The 17815-nt window shown below is 39.1% G+C and overlaps 1 protein-coding gene across 3 annotated transcripts in view; it reads right to left on the bottom strand.

The window, feature by feature from the left end:
* The window catches only part of RHOT1 (ras homolog family member T1), a 1470459-nt gene that overhangs the window by 103654 nt on the left and 1348990 nt on the right, over nucleotides 1-17815 (bottom strand). For 2 of the 3 annotated variants that reach the window (XM_044068049.1, XM_044068050.1), the window contains exon 19: nucleotides 11050-11172. The exons of the other annotated variant lie outside the window; for it this stretch is intronic. In XM_044068049.1, coding sequence (XP_043923984.1) covers nucleotides 11050-11172 — 123 coding nt within the window. The remainder of the gene's footprint in view (nucleotides 1-11049; nucleotides 11173-17815) is intronic. 3 annotated transcript variants of the gene reach the window in all.

Raw genomic sequence — 17815 nt, 5'->3', positions numbered from 1 at the left:
CTCAGATGCAAGACTCGCTTATGGAACTACTTTCCTGGTACAAGAAACAAACTTTTGATTACAAGGTAGGCAGGCTGTGATTGGAGATGCATGCACCTGTACTGAGGCATAAGACACATTGACTTGTAAAAATCTGACAGGTAATATTTTAGGACCCAAGATACCAAAAACTGGTTAGGATCCAGGCAGTCTCTGTGGCATCAAATAGAGAATCTCTTCCATGTTGTTAGGTTTTATTTCCTTCTATCTAGTCTCCTTGCCACCCTTAAGATAGAAAGCACATCCTCAGAAAACATGTGCCTAAAGGTATGACAGCTAAATCATCCAAGAGTTCAACTTCAGGGTCTTTAGCCTGGGGGTGTATGAGTGACTCCTCATTTTGGGTTAAGCAGTCCATAAACTGAAGCAGCAAAACAGGCTTTGCTCTTACCATACTCAGAAGAAGGGAGGAACCACTGCTGTCTCAGCCGAGAGACACAAGCAGCAATTCTGAGATGTTCTCCTTTATCTTCTACATTACCCAGAGAAGCAGAGGAATGGCAGGAAAGGCACTGAGAAACAGAACTGCCCATCTTACTGAGAAGGCATCAGGTGCCCAAAGCCATGGCAGTTGATGAGCATTTTTTTAAGCCATTGGTTTTATGAGGAAGCAAACAGTTTTTCTACTGGCACAGTTCATCTACGGGCCAACTTCAGAAAAACTCCTGTCCAACATCCATTTGTGAAGGTACGTCTGGATATTTTCTTGAGAAGTGATGTAAGATGACCCCGAGGGGCATGCCCGACCCTTCGGCCAAGTACCATGGCTCTCTGCCCAATATGCAAAAATCCTCTATTCCTCTTGCTGATGTGCACAACATTGTTGCATCATCTGTGAGGCTATGAAATGTCAATGGCTGCCAGGTCTACCTAAATGCTATTATAACTAAAATTACACCGACCATCTATCTGATACTGATGTGTTCTCCTCCCCCTTACTTATGTTCTAGGTCACCTGAATCCTCAGTTTCTCTGGGCGAGTCACCCAGGCCATGTCTGAGGAGCCTGCAGTGACCGTCTAGGTATCTAGGCCCAACTTGAATGGGACCCTCTGTCTGAGGTTCACCTACTGTGTTCACCATGAGAGTTTCTTGATGCAATGCAGCAAGAGTGTGTGACTGTGCAAGGAGTGGGCATGCTGGCACCACCTGTTTTTCAGAAATCACTGCAGTTCTTTCACATGTAATCTTCCCACAGGAGCCTTCAGAACTAAGGATGCCATGTACCCCAGTGTCCTGAGGAATTCCTTAACACAAATTTGACAATGCTGTGCTAAAGCGATGAAACACAATGTTACGAACCACACCTTTTCTGAGGGAAGGAATGCCCTCTGGCTTGCAGTATACAGAAGGGATCCTAGAAATTGAAACTGTTTGGGGGGGGGGTGGTATTTGACTCAGGCAAATTCAGAGAGTCACAGACTCTGAAAGTAGGTCAAGATAAAGTGCAGATCTGCCTGTGGCTTGCAGCAGGCAGGTCTCAAGTACAGGGTAAATGCAGAAATCCTTGGCTCTACCATAGGCACTTTGTAAACATCCTTGGTGCAGCAGTTAAACTAAAGGGCAAACTGGTAGTGAGATCCCTCTACTTTGAATCTCAGGTGTTAATGGTTTGCTCAGGATATAATGTATGTGGATGAGGAGGCATCACTCAGATATAGGATAACCATAAGAGGAAGCATACATCTGAAATACGGTAACCATCAACATTTAAGAGAACAGGAAAGGCAGAAGGGCTTTATGAACTTTGGAATTTGTACAAATCTGTTTAGCTTTGGTAAGTCTAGGACTGGCCGGCAAGGGTCATCTTTTCTTGGGCTAAAAAACAACCTTGAGTAAATTCCTATACCCTTTTTATAGTCTCTAGAGTTAATGTCACAAAGTTCAGCTGTTTGATTAGATATCTTTATTCTGTGGGTACCTGGGGCATGCCCAAGAATCTTAACTGTTTTATGCACTGGAACCTGTACAACAGTCTCAAGATTTTAAAAACCAAAGCACCTTAAGCGATTTTACATAAAACAAAAACCATACAAGTCCGCTAAATGGACCACTCGGGTAATAAATGTCCACCAGAAGAAACCAAAGGTCCAAATGTCTCAGATATCAAAGTATTAAAGTGCTTTGATATCACAGACTTTTAGAACTTTGATTTCTTCTGGTGCACCTTAAACAGTTTCTCACTTCCGCCATCTTACAAATAGGGGGCCATCAGGGACTATTTTTTGGGTGGGTTTGGAAGAAGGATACATATCTAGGGAGGGAATGTGGTGAGGTGGGATTTAAAGGGTGGAGAAAAGGACTCTGTTAATTCATACCCATTTCCTTGTGGTGCCCAGGCCTTTTCTTTTGGTCAGCTTGCAATATCTGACAGTTGGTGAAGAGGGTTAAGGCTGTGAGCTGTAGTTCCTATGGTAGAGAGTTTGATTTCCTCAGCCCTCAACTGCCTACAGTGTGACCATGAGCAAGTCATTTAACCGAACATTACTCCCAGGTCATGCCTGAAAAGGGATACTGTGTACAGTTCACCTAGCTGGTTAACAAACTAGTATTATTGTTATTCTGACATAGTACTACTTCCCCTTTGGTTGCTTGCCCTGGACTTGTCTCAAGTGGAAGGGCCAGCTGTTAGGACAGTTTCTACTTTTTTGTTTAAATGTATTTTTGTTAAGAATTATGTAAAATATTACTTTCATTCTATAGAGGAAGGGGGCAAGAATTAAATTTTGCAGTTTGTTGCGGATTTACAACAAAATACATTCAATTTGTCTTTTGATGGGCTACAATATGGAACCCAGGTCTCTTATTTAGATCCGACACTTAAGGGTTTGGATAATGGCAAAATCTGTACTGGGGTACATTGGAAATTTGTAGATGGAAGCCAGTACCTGTATGCTACTAGTTGTCATCCCCCATGTCATCTTTGCCATATGGGGAATTTTTAAGATCTAGAATATGCAATGTTGAGACAAATTTGTTGAAAGAAATATACAATATTCCATTAGGTTTTATAATAGAGGTTATAGTAATAAAGCAATAGATGAAGCTAAGCAAAAACTTTTTGTGTTAAAATCAAAAAATTTTAGTGACAGGTTGTGGGTCAATGGGGGGGATAGAGAGAATGGTGAAAACAAGAATGAACACGTATTTTGTTAGCAAATGTAGCATTCAAAGTGAAGACGTTAGTAGTACTGTAAGATATTATTGGAATTTTCTCCACAAGGATGGGGATTTGAGTAAAATTTTAAGCAAGCACCTTATGATATGATATACAAATGGGGAAGAAGTTTAAAGGACATGCTTGTTCATGGCAATTTTGTCTTACCAAAAGGTAATTTAAGTGTCTGTCCAACATCTATGGGCACTTATAAACAACAGTTGTTCTATTTGCAAATATACATGTTCCTTTGAATATGTGAATAAAACATCCAAGGGGATTTTTTCATGCAACAGCAAGGGGGTTATTTATGCCTTAAGATGCTCACGTGGTTTCTTTTATATTGGTGAAACAAAAAGAAGTTTTAAAGTGAGGCTAATGGAACATATTAGGGACATAAAAAAAATCAAAAGGAAGACAAGATTTTGGCATGTCATTTTAGAGATGCACATGGCAGTGAATTTCCTATGCTTCAAGGTTGCATTTTAGAGCAAGTATTTGTTGAAAATGACTAAATTCTTTTGAAAGAAAAACTGTTATACAAAGAGTCTGTCTTTATTCTTAAATATGATACTTTGGTCCCTATGGGACTGAATGGAGAGGTTAACGAAGTAATTTATTTAATTGTTTGATTGTATAATTGACGGAGTTTGTGTCTTTTGTATAAAAGGTAGCACATTTTTAGCTGAATTTTGTAACTTCTGGAAGATTTTGTACCGAGGCGCTAGAGAATAAAATACTTTTGGGTCTGATCCAGCAGTCTTGATTTTCTTATTGTTGCTAGTTGTATGGACCAGTTTCCAATATAGTTGGCAGGAGAGTGAAACCACTGTTTCACAGACTGCACGGTCTTCCCCATTCCCTCCAGCATCTTTATACACCTGTTCAGAAGAAAATCCAAACAGCAGCTCCTTCTCTAATGGAACATTGAGAAGCTGTGCTTTCACACAATCCGGCAGGGGGCTGGATCCTCAGTCAGACATGACTCTTAATAACAGACCCCATCTCTGATGCACTGTATCACACCCACAAACTTGATAGTGTGCTAACCTGGGAGATTTGGTGGCATAAATCCATCCCTCAGGGCCCTGTCTTATTTCCTCAACACTGTTCAGCTGGGACCGGAAAGTCCTCTGGAACCTTAACAAGAGAGCTTGGCAATTCACAGTCCTGAGAAGGTGTGTGTGTTTGGTGACCCAGCAGCCTCTTTCTTGCAACTTATGGGCACTGTAGCTGGATCAGCATTTTGTTTATTTTTACAGATATTTCTAGTAATCCACACCCTTGCAAAAATGGTTAGGCCTCCTTGGAGAAGGGGGTTAAGGGAATGGCTCCAAAGATACACTGGTGAATGCATCATCCAAAGTATTAATCATTAAGGAAATGGACAAAGATTTTGCATCTTATTAACCCAGATGTGCTCTACCTTTTCTGGTCATCAGATAATGCTGTCTCTACAGTCAAGCTTAAGATATTACTTCAAACAAAAATAAAAAAAATGTACACAAGTATACTTATGCAATTGTGCAACCTCTTTTGCTGTATTTAAGCAGCAGCACATTTTGTCGTGTATCGTCAAAAAATCACAGAAGTCAGAAGTACAGACGATAAGGCAAACTCAAATAAAAAGCAAATTATTTGAAGAATGAAGAGTCCCCAGGACATGATGTATCTTTTTTACTGCAGCTTTCATGAATTTAAAAACTTTGCCATAAGAAACAAAATTACCCACTTTTTTTTTTAAAACTATACTTGGAAGAACCCATTAACGCCTGTGCTAGGTTGAGAGCAAGAGATATGACCCCCAGCTGGACTCAATGTTTTGTAAAACCTATCAAAAACAAAGTAAACAAAGCTCTTGGGTAAACTTCATGGTCCTGAAAAACAGATGCACGTAAAGCTGTGGAGATGAATTCCCGGGTAGAAATGGAGCCACAGGAGAGGAAGGGACAGTTTCCATTCATTCAATGTACCAATTCTTCACACCAAGTTGTTGCATTCTAGTCAAAATGATTTGCTACAAGTTGTAAAGTGACCTGAAAATGAATGCCCTCTGGGAAGACTTTTGCTTTCATGTGTAACAAACAATGCATTCACCCCATGCAAAACCAATTAAATTCTCCAAATCTTTAAATTAATAGAAAAAAATGGGGGTGGAGACTATAGCTTTCTGCTTCTTAAAAATCTTTCTGGACGATTAAAAAACAGAAGTCACTAAGTGTAACTGCTGATATCCCAAGATATCCGGAGTACTCCCTACTCACGGGCTGCACACCACTAGGGTTTTAGTTATTTGTGGCAGAGGTAGAGGCAGAAAAACTGCCCTGCAAAAATGCTTTAAAGGGGCTAAAGCAGGTTTTGGCATCTGATGCAGTTTTTTCTGAAGGCTACATTATTTTTCAGAGCTGAGAGAGAGAAAAAATCATGGGTTTTGCACTTATGAAAGGGAGCCAAATCAAATTCAAATGCAAAAAAATTAATCATTTGAAATGTTATCAGCATTTCCTCCTGAATCCCTAGGTTTGCTTTTAAGTCTTAGACAGAGCACACTTTACACTACAATATGAGAAAGAGTAAGATCTAAAAAGATACTAGCACACATTTTCCCTTTAGAATTGTAAAAGGTTTCTGCTTTACAAAAAACTTATCAGTCTTGAGCTTCTTGCCTTTTACAGCCTAGCTTCTAAAGGAAAACAGCTGGACAGATGGTAGTGAAGACTGCAATTTTGTGTCTCACACAAGCCACGGTGGTGCAGCGGTAGCACTGTCGCCTCACAGCAACAGGTTCTCCCATTCGATTCTCTGCTGGAGCGCCTTGTGTGTGGAGTCTGCATGCCCTCCCTGCGGTCAAGTAGCGTTCAAAAGACATGCGTGAATGGGCGTGCCTTCGTTGAAGGTTGGGCGTCGAGCTGGCACCTCGGCACCGTAAAAATCTACTGCCAATCATTAGCGGACTGGAGTTCCGCTGCAGCAACCCCTAACCAGGAAAAGCCGAAAGAAAAACAACAAGCTAGTGTGATTACTAGCTAATTCAGAGATTAAATTAAAATCCCTTTAGCTAGGTACTGTTAGAGCTTTAAAAAAGCAAAATAATTTACCTGTGAAAGACTTACAGTTAGCCAACTGCATTAATGAGGTCACAAGCAGAAACAGTTTAAACAGACTACATGATCACTACTTTAGTAAAAGTAAGGCTGACAAATCTTCACAAAGTAATGTCCAAATATCAAGTTTCATCAAACAGCAATAACAAACACATAAAATGGCTCCCTACTGACATGTCGGGTGCCGAAAAGCCAAGCAAAAAGGACAAATACCTGGAGAAGAATGAATTCTGAAAAACTGCTCTTCTCCTTAAAACTTTATTTTTTTTTGGGGGGGGGGGGGGCACACATATATACAACTCTGAAAACTCCATACCTCAGAGAAAATAGAAAAAGTCTGAGAAATGGCATCTCTGACTTGGTATATACAAGTCAGATGTTTTAGCCATTCAATCTCTACATTTTGGGACTCAATCTAGCAGGTCATGACATTTCAAATAGTTAACAAATAGGACACTTTAGACTAAACTCAACAATATAATTTTTCCTTTTTCCATTGTTTTTAGTATTTCTATTCAGCTTCCCAGCAAACTTTAAAGGAAAGTTTGTAGCATAAAGGCAGACTTAAAATCTTGCTAGTGCCTTGGGATACACATTTTTAAACTACACGACAGCTTTTAAACATTAGTTTTCCATAGATTGCAGCCTGATTTCATTCTAAGCTAGGAAGCACTCCAGAGAGCAGCAAGTATAATTTCCTGATTGGCCAGGGGTAATTTTGCTTGTTTAGTCAGTTTTTCTGTTTGCATAAAGTTGCTGCTCATCACCCAGCAGTGGTTTGCCCTGCTCTGTAGAGATGTAAACACAATTAAAAATTTCCCTATAAAACTACTACTCAAAATTTACTAAGTCTTAGGCGCACATAGAGCAAATACTTTTGAGAGTTGAGGACCACCACTCCATGAGTTTAGTCTTAGGCTTGACAGAAGACTATACTCACACAACACCCAAGATAGCCAGCTGTAGACCCCTTATGTACCATCCCCTAATGGTCACGAAAATAAGAGCTGGAGCTATGGGTACATGTTTTCTTACTATCTCTGCAGCCACTTTGGTAGATACCTTCATCCTGAGGATATGTAGCAGTTGTCTTATCTTTACTGACAGCAACCCGATTCTTAAACTGGAACGGTATGCGAGAGATGTAGTAATACAATCTCACCGGGGGCAAGACTCTCGTATACAAGAGCACTTATAATCCTAAACAGATTGTCAAACGCATGCACTACACCCATGATGCACAGTTTAACTGATCAGGTCAGATAATACAGTTGTCTACTTTGGAAAAAAAATAAAAACCTAGAAACCTAGCTAACCCTGGAACTTTCAGGAAGTATTGTAAGACAGACCTCTTACTATTAAAAGACACCTTAGCAAAATTCTAAGCCCTAACCCTGAGAATACAGCTGCCTATGTGGATTTTTTCAGATAAACCCTGTATAATCATAGTAACAGCTTCTCAGCAACAGCTGTAGCTACCAATAACACGATCAGGACTAACTCGGAAATTAAGCCACCCACAAGAAATACAATCAATAGGTTGTACGACAAAAGGAAGATGATAATGCAAAAATAAGGAGGTGCAATGACTGCCAAGATAAAAACTCCATCAATCTAAACAAGCATCTCTGAGGGCTTATTAAGTCTACCAAAGTCATATCTGATGTAAAAACAGCCTCCTAGGCCAACGATAATCACAAAACTTTCATTAGCTATGTCTGTACACTCAAAAGCAATACACAGCACTGTACTGAAGTGACTGTAAATGAAGCCACTTAGACTGAGCCAGAAGATGAAGCAAATCTATTGGCAGAAAAATTTGGCTCCAATTTTACCCTCGCTCCCCCAAGACAAACTATAATACGCAACAGGTCCTCAACACACACAACAAGGCCAAGAGCTCTGATGGACCCAGATAATGTCCCAGAATGCCTTCTTAACAGCATGAAACATGAACTATCAGGCCCACTATAATCACTAGTTAAGCGCAGACTCCAAAACAGGATTTGTGCTGAATGAATGGAGGACTACAATGGTTATCCCCCACTGCACAAGGCAGGCCTTCCACAGACCCAGAAAACTATCAACCCATAAGCCTGACTAGTCTGATATGTAAAAGCCATAGAAAGAATAATCATGAATATGTTAAATGATGACATAGAAACCCTACACAGACACTAAATCCTTGGTTTCAAAAAGGGCAAGTCATGCCTCCTCAGCTTGGTGTATTTCAAGGTCACCAAGGCAATCAACGAGGACAAGATGGTGCACACTGCCTAAATCAACCTGGCCAAAGCATTCAACACAATACTTGTGAACAAGCTCAGTGTATTGGGTATTAATCCCCTATATCTCCTGCTGGATAGCTAAATGATTCACAAACAGGATCCAAAAAGTTAAAATGGTGAGTTTTTCTCCTCAAAAGGCTGATCGCTAGCAAAATGCCTCAGGGTTCAATGACACAGCTGTTTCTGTTTGGCATCTACTTCTCTGAAATCAAGTTTAACATCAAAAGCATCCGAATGGCCAAGTTCCCAGGCAATTGCAAATTAGGTTCAGTCATTGAATCCTCCCCAAGAAACAAATATCCTCAAAGAAGGCCTGACACAGGCTAATAACGGAGTCAGTCTTAAAATCAATGTCAACAAGTACATAATAGTATCTTTCAGTAAGACGGCCACCCCTGTGAATTACTACATTGATAATACAATCCTAAGAGTAGACACATTAGTCGGGGATTTGGGAATGCATGCAAACAGTGATTTGGCCTTTGACAATTATGAGTCTGCAATAGTAAGGAAATTATTCCAGGTTATGCAACTTATAAGAAAGGGTACAATATCCAGGTCCAAAGATGCCACCATTCTGTTGTACTCTGCTCTCATAAAACTAATCAATAAGTACAATGTCCCTTTGGTATGTACCTGACCAGATATATACAACTGGAGCATCTACTGAGGTTTCTCACAAAAAAAAAAAAAAAAATACGTGGTTTGGAAAACAAGTCTTATGTGGGCCACTTCAAAGTCTTGTCCTTACAATTGGTCTCATACAGGCTGCTGAGCGATGACCTATGTTTGACTAACAAAGCATCCTCCGAGTCAGCCTTAACAGACCTGTAGCACATCCACAAATCAAACAGCAGCAGAAACATCCAATCCAGGGAACTAAACCCCACCTGCAACACAAATAGGACATGCTGGTGAAGCAAAGTTCTTCTCTGCACTTATTCAAGTGAAACTTGGATCAGTGGATGTGGAAATGTAAACCTACCCAGAGTCTCTATTAGAGAAGGTATGTTTGTAAGTATTCGACCACTCCTGCTTAAATCTATATACTCCCCACAAAATCTAAGGGGCCAATATCTTTCTAATATTTCTGTGAAGCATGGCTAGGCTTGAAAAGGCCCTTTAGGGTCACTAGACTAGCATTCTCCTCTAGGAATGCTTTACAGGGATCTCTCAATGCAAATGCAGGCAGCAAAATCTGCCAAGTGATTGGGATACTGAACGAATGACTTCCAAATTCGTAAACCCAAAGGTGATTATCAAAAACTATGGCAAGAAATAATTTGCTCAGTATGCCACATATTTAAAATGGGACATGGCCCTGGGCAGACATTTAAAAAGAAGTAATATATGGGGACCTTTTTATTTTTATAAAAAAAATAAATAAATTACACCGGTATGCTTATACAGAAATTTGAATAGTGCAATCTGAAGGTCTGAATGCCCATGTAAACCTTTAAGCTAAGTAAATCTCACCATCTGACTTGTTAGTGGCAGTAGAAGTAGTAGTACATAAAGAAAAAAACAAGGCTCATGAAATAAAACCTGCAGTATTGTTGTAATAAAAATCCATATATCATATTTTAAGCCAAGTTTGTAATATATTAAAAATGGCTAATAGTCCAATAGATTTTCAAATGCAATACTCTGCATGCAAACTTTAGGAACAGACATCTTCATATAATTTATACAGCAGCAGGTCATATTTTATTGCCCTGGAAACTTGTTACTTTTGAAAGTAGCAACTTTGCACCTCACAAATCCACCTGTGGGAGTGTATGTATCCAGTCACTATACACATTCTTTCTAATGCTGCCAGTGTTAACTCAAGAAGGTAGCCAAACTTTAAAGGTGAAAAAGGACCGCCGGCTTGATGCAAAAAAACTTCACAGATCTTGGCTGCAGTGGTGCTTGCTATATATCAAACATTATGCACACTGGAATTTTACAGTGCTTTTCGCAAAATAATTAGGGCCCCATGGCACACTTCTTACTATGCAACACGAATGTAGCCTGAAACTTTTCTTAATAAATTTATGACTTGCAATTCATACCTAAAAAAAGACTACTAATTCAGTAAGAAATTAATGACAAATATATGATAAAAGGTTTATAATGGAAACTAACATCATCCAAGCATGATAAAAAAATCAGCATTTTGCTTCAGAAAGTCAGTTTTTTCATTGTATCAACATTGGCTACTGATCAGAATTTGGTTTCACCTTCAAATAAGGCCCTGCTGAACAAATGCACATTTAAACATTACAATATGAAGTGTTCCCTGCTAAGAATCATCAATCCAATTTTAGTTTTCACCTTGACAGCTGTACCAATTATGAAAAGAATCATACTACTTTATTCAGCTGGTGGATCTGTAGGACAAAGTTGCTCAATCAAAAAATAAAACAAAATAAAGATGCATTACTGTCAACACCGCTGTACCCGTAGATAAAGTTAAGGACCTGTTAAGAACTGCAGTGTAGAGTTTGGTCTTTACAGATTGCACCAAGTCTGAGTTGAGGAGGTTCTGACAGATGCAGAACGTACACCTGTTGCATGAGCACATGCAGCGTAACCGGGCATGGCTGCGGAAACACACAGAAGGACAGCAGTTGAGATCTTACCCCACAGTGAGGAACATCTTAGGACTATGCTAAAAGACAGTCTGATTTAAGAAACAAAATCAAAGGTCAGTGCAACACTCAAGTAAAAATGAGTTACTGTATGAAACCCACAGCTGTGCAGAACAGAAAATGGAGTATTACTCACCTGCAGCAATCTTTCAGTGATGCAGGGTTTCTACCTATTGAACCAATGCAGCACAGCTACCAAACTGTAGGGGACAACTAGCAGACAGCAGTGGAAAGAGAGAGAGAACGAACAGAAAGGCCAACATTCAGCTGTTTGAAAATCCTGCTGCAGAAGTCCAACAGCAGCAGTATTCCATCAGCATATAGCATAATGTGAATGCAGCCTAAACTGTGATCACTCCAATATCCTCTATTTTCTGTGCCTACCATACTGTAAATTTATAATTTCCCACAATGCACCCACCAGACATGAGTTTCTACAGAACAGGCAGGACTGGTGTTCAATAAAGTAGAAACCCTATATCACAGAAAGACTATGACAACAGAGTAATGTTTTATTCTGTTGAGGAAAAGTTCTTAATCTCGTTAAGCCACAGTAAAATAAGTGACAGCTGAAGGAGATGAGCAAAACAATGGGAAATGCACTTTTCATGTCAGCTTTGAAAAGTTGGCAACAATGGACTGAACACCTAAGCAATAAAGCTTCACAAAGATATGTGCATTCTCCCCATACTGATGTCTAATAGAGCTCAAGACTGGGTACATCTTAAAGTGGATTTATGTGATATCATATCACCTCTATATGGAGTGGTCTCTATCGCCATATAGGAACGTCACAACTTTTTCAATGAAAAATGCCAATGAAATGAATTGGCGCGTGTGTTTAGTAAAATATAAAAGTTATGTACTTACCATAAAGATGGTACACATCATAAACCATATCAGTACTCTACAATGAGTGAAGTGGCAGCCAGAGGTGGCCCAATTTCAGCATCTTTAGGAAGCTCTTCAAAGCTCGAGGTCATCCACTCACTCCCATAATACAACGCTCACCCCATCTCTGATCTTAGTTTGACTGCTTACAAGAAAACACCAGTAACAAGGAAACAATTTTTATGCCCTCCAAATACAGATGTGAAAGATTCAGGCTCAGCTTCTCTGCAGACCTGTCGTATGTCCGCTACATTAGTAGAGAAGAGACAGGGAATTGAGTAATGGGAAAGTGAGCGGGTATGTTGTCATGTTCAGATATGAATATCAAGATCTACTTACAAGTGCAGAACTTTTATCTTTTTATATTCCAGTCTGTACACACGAACACAGTCAAGTCTCAATTGGTACAGCTTGGGAGACATGACAGAATATACTATGGAGGATGACATCCCAGAAAGAAGACCTGGGCCTTCAGATCATGACCAGGTTAAAGTGCCTTGCAAAAATGTGCAGTGCAATCCATGTTGCAGCAGCACATATATCATAAACTGAAAACATTTTGGAAATAATACAGCCATTTACCTTGTGGAGTGTGTTCTGGGTTTAGCTGAAAAAGTTGAGAGTAGATGCACAAAACAGTATGTAATGCAGCCAGGTAACCACCTAGACAAAATGACTTTGGTGACCTTCTGACTAAGCTAAGTAGATGCAATCAGCATGAAAATCTGATTAAGCTTCCTGAGATCTTCAGTGCACTTAAAGTTTTAGATGTCTGTGAACATTAAGGAATTACAATTTACAATTCCCACCATTTTAAGACACCACAAGAAGATTTATGGACTAATATTTAGACCAGAAGCCACATTAAGAATGAGAGTTGGATTAGTTCTTAATGTCACACGGTCTTTTTGGAAGGCTATATATGGAAGCTGGCATGAAAGAGAATGGAGTTCTAAGACTCTTCTAGCTGAAGATACTCAAAGTCTGCTGGTTCAAAGAGGGGACTTGTAAGCCTAAAATAAAATTAAAATCATGTGGGGGAGCAGGATCTTTAAATGGAGAATTCAGTAAAAAGATGCGTTACAAAAAGGCCTTAAATACCTTTTGAGAAGCTGGTGACGTGATTAAACCCTTAGTGAAAACTAATGGACCATAACTGTGGAGAAATCAGATCTCTAGTCAAACATTTCTGCTAAAAAACTGGACTACTGCAGGAATGGAATTTCCAAAAAGGGCCTAGTCCTTTCACTGTGACCCAAACAGAAACCTTCAGCCACTTGCCCCTATCAAACTTTCTGGTGGATGGTCTCAATGTCTCAAAGATCTGTGGAATCAGAAAAAACATGTTAAACTGAGAGTCTAAATGTCTGGGTGAGTCTTGCTAGATGGGTGAGACAGAAGGATTTGGTGAGTTTCTAGAAGGAGAGATCTCTTAAACGACAAGGTCACAGAAAGGGAACCACGTGTGTCAGGGTCAAGGGCACAATGAGAACGACTTTGGTCTTTGGCAGCATCACTTTATGAAAACATTACATTTGGACAAGAAAGAGGAGAAATATGTAGAAGACCACTGATGGACTTACAGCATCCTTAGGGTAGCTTGTCACTTATCAGGGATAAGGGGAAAAATGTTGCTACACTTGGCACTGATGGTGACGCAGAGGTGTCACAGCAAGGATTATCCCAGTGCTGGAATGCCATACTTGCTGCAGATATGTTCAGGAACCACTCATAACGCATTGGAGTACATTTACTGAACTTGTCCACTGGCAATTTTGCTCAACTGGGAATACGAGTTGTGATAAATGTCTGAAAATGACTCCCCCCATCCATATACTCTTACTGCTTCCTGACATATGGGATATGAGCGGATTCCTTTGTTTGTTGATGTATTATATTACTGACACACAGCCCCAGTGAAAGGCGGTCCTGAAAGATTTGAAACACTAGGAGGCCCACCCTCTTGCAGAGTCTAGGCCTGCAGGATTGTGTGTCACACAATGCCCGCCTGTCATACTCCAAATAAGACACATCTGTGGTGACCACGGCTGACTTAGGTGGGGCCACACAAAACTATTTACCCTTTGCTGAGGTTGGAGTACTGTAGCCACTACTGGAGATGTTTGTAGTAAGCTTTGGATATTCAAATTGGCTGTTTACTCTTTTGTACAATCTGTCCAGCGGAAAGATTATTGCCACTATAAGCCTCAGTACTCTCAATAGGAGGGCTGTTGAATCAGACGCAGAAGTCTGACTGTAGCTTGAAAAGGAATTCTGCCTAATGGAGGGCTGGCAGTTTTACAATCTAGTGTTCACGTGGCATCCTATACATGGGTGTTTCTGAAATTATGCAAGCTGCAATTTTGCAGTGTTCACTGAAACAACAAAGTACAGGAGCAGCTGTAGTAAACAGCTCATTGGGTGAACTACAGACTCTCAGTTGTGATCATCAGCTACAGCTAATCTTCTACATATAGGAAGCCTTATTCCTAAGCAGCATAATGTAAGCTTTTAATTTGGTGAACAACCTGGGGGCTGCAGTGAGACCAAAGGCCAGGGCTTTAAACTGATGACTTGTTCCATCCCAAAGTGAATGAACTTCCTGAATGCCTTTGGTATCTGTGTGCTGATAGACATCTTGGAGGTTCAAAGGGCACATTCAACTTTTGAGGTCCAGCATCTTTTTGGGAACTAAAAATAATTTGCAGTAAACCCTGGAGCCTATCTAATCTGGTGAGACATGTTAGACAGTTCATTTTTTTCTAAGACTGGGAAACCTTTAATTTTGCTACCACTTCTGTTGGGCAGGAATGTCCAATAATGGCAGGTTGTACATTTTTAACCATTATGAAAGGGAACAGAATATCTTCTGGATTAAATTTCCCTGGACTATTTGTCCTACATGATGGCCAGTTAGGTTGAGTGCTGCAGGGATACACAGCCCTTAACTGCATCCAGAGATGAATACTGAAGCAAGATCTTGTAGGTGTTGTTGGGGAACATCTTGAAGAAGGGCTATAGAACCCTTGATTCTGCAAGGCCATCTCTGCCACTGGAGTGACATCAACTGGAGAAACACCCTCTTCCTCGGGGGCTCCTGTCAAAGTGCTGATTGTACTGTGGGTGTTAGGACTTTTTAAACCAGAGCTGCTAAGCTTCCTTTTGATTTCTGGCATATGTCGACTCTCCAGCTCTTCTATCTGTACTTGGTATAAATTACATATACGTTCCTACCTTAGGGGTAGAAACCTATAGTTTTCACGCATCTAATAGCTGTGTTGATACCACAGTTAAAAAGATGGATAAGAAAGTACCAGTACCAATCACTAAGACAAATGAACACTCCTTGATTAGACTGTTCCAGTAATCTAACCTATTCTCAATTACTTTCTGAAGGAGCTTGCCAGTTTCACTAAAAACATAAGGAACTTTTAAGGGTTATATCTGCAGCCACAAACAGTACATTACCAGACAAGTTAGTTGTGTGTGCTAAACAAAACACTTGTGCAAAACTGGTGAAACCAATATCAAACCTCATGCATATTTGTAAATGTCTAAGATATTTTACATATTCCAAATCATCTCCCGTCTCCAGCAATTCCAAGTCACCTCTCACTGCACTCTATTATGGATGCTCCAAAGCAATATCACAATAAAGAAATGCATGTGCAGTGCCAACAATTAGTCATTAGTTTTTCCCCCATATACCAAGTCAATATGCACCCTGATTCTTGTACACAAACATTTGAATGGAGTCATTATAGGGTACAGATGCTCAGAGTGCCACTAAGTTCTTTCTAAATATCTTTGTTTTACCTTCTTTACAACACTGAACAAGACAATGATATGTATAAGCAAACACTTTCAAAAATTACTACCAAGTCTTATGCCACCAAATGAAAGTAGCAGAAATTGCACTGGGTCAATAACAGTAGCATTCATTCTTTCGTTGTTAAGCAGGTAAACAGTTTGGTCCAAAGAACTTTTTTCAGTCAGAACCACAGCCAACTAAACAGTTTTATACAGACTATACTGATAAATGAAAACTTTAATAAAAAGAACTCATTTACAATATAATTCATGGAAATTCATAATGTTAACAGAAAATCTTTTTATGAAACAAAGTTAACAAAATCTAGAAAATGACTGCAGTATTTAATACTGGTAATGGTCTACTTATATCATCATTCAGTAGATTCCATCACAGCATTGCATACCTTAACTGTCAAGACACTTGCAGAATATTCTGATTTTTGTCTCATGCTTTGTTTCATTCCTCATAAAATTTGTGGTTTTCTAGTAAATCACTGAGAAATGACGCCATTAAATAGTGACAGATATTTGAGTTTCAGACTTCAGACCCTTCAGAAAACGCATGTTAACCAAAAGCTGTTTTTCTACCAAATGTCTAATTTTATAAGAGCAACATTTAAAAACTGACCCTATTTTTAGGTCTTGTCCCCATGTTATTTTTGGCTTTGTCCAGATTTCTTGCATTAAGAGGTTGAGAGGTATGACTGCATATCACAGAACAGGTTGCAATGAAGCTGATTTCTAGGGCCTTCAACAGCTAAAAATATTAAGTCACAAGTGCCACAAGGAAACATTCTTCAGACAATACAGTTGGTATGTTTCCTTGTGGCACTTGTGTCACTTGTCCATACATTTTCAAGGGCAGTGCTTATGTTTTAAACACAATAATTTCAGAATCCAGTTTCACAGTCATTTAGATTGCAAATCTACGAATGTTATTTATGCAGCAGTGTGCAATTCTTGTCCTGTGTTCTATATTGGCAAAACTTCTAGAATGTTTTCTGCTAGAATAAAAGAACATTTGGCAGCAATTAGAAGGCGATTCCAAAAATGCCCTTAAGCATAGTTTATGTGATACCTTTGCCAATTTCACTTTTCTTATATTACAGAAGATAGATTCCTTCTTTGGTGACATCAATACACTACTTGAAGTAAAAGAATTAAGTTGGCAGCTTAGATTCAATTCAGATGCACCGCCTGGTTTGAATGAAAGCCTAAATATTAAATGTGTTCTCAGGTGGCAACGCTAAAGTTTCCCCCATTACCCAAACACTGTGTTATTATTGTCTGCTTTTTATAATGTTTTTCAAAAAAGGTCCTTCAAAATATGTTCTTAGATAATATATTTAACTTTTATGTTTAAGCATATATTAACATTGGTTTTTGCTTCACTAGTTGTACTGCTACAGCACTTGTTTATGCAGACATTGCTCACCCTTGGAATTTAGTATAATTTCTAGTTGTTTATTGGCTCTGAGATTTACATTATTTACTGTCTGGTTTCAGCTGTCTACTCTTTTTTGGTAACACCCACTAGGGTGTATATACTGTGGTTTTCATCTTACTGTTGACTGATAAAGTTTTTGCTACTATTAAAAGGACGAAAGCTTAGCTACTGGCTCCTTCGTCGTTCTTTTATATTAAGAAGTGTTTTAGTCGTATATACATATACACACACACATACATACAAACACACACACATATATATATATATATATATATATATATATATATATACACATATATACACACACATATATATATATATATATATATATACATATACATATATATATACACACATATATATATATATATATATATATATATACACACACACACACATATATATATATATATATATATATATATATACACACACAAAAAACAC

This window comes from Protopterus annectens, chromosome 4.part0 (genome assembly GCF_019279795.1).
Source record: "Protopterus annectens isolate FY-2018-M chromosome 4.part0, PAN1.0, whole genome shotgun sequence".
Taxonomy (NCBI): Eukaryota; Metazoa; Chordata; order Ceratodontiformes; family Protopteridae; genus Protopterus; species Protopterus annectens.
The sequence above is the reverse complement of the archived record's forward strand: the minus strand, read 5'-3'. Positions and strand labels throughout refer to the sequence as shown.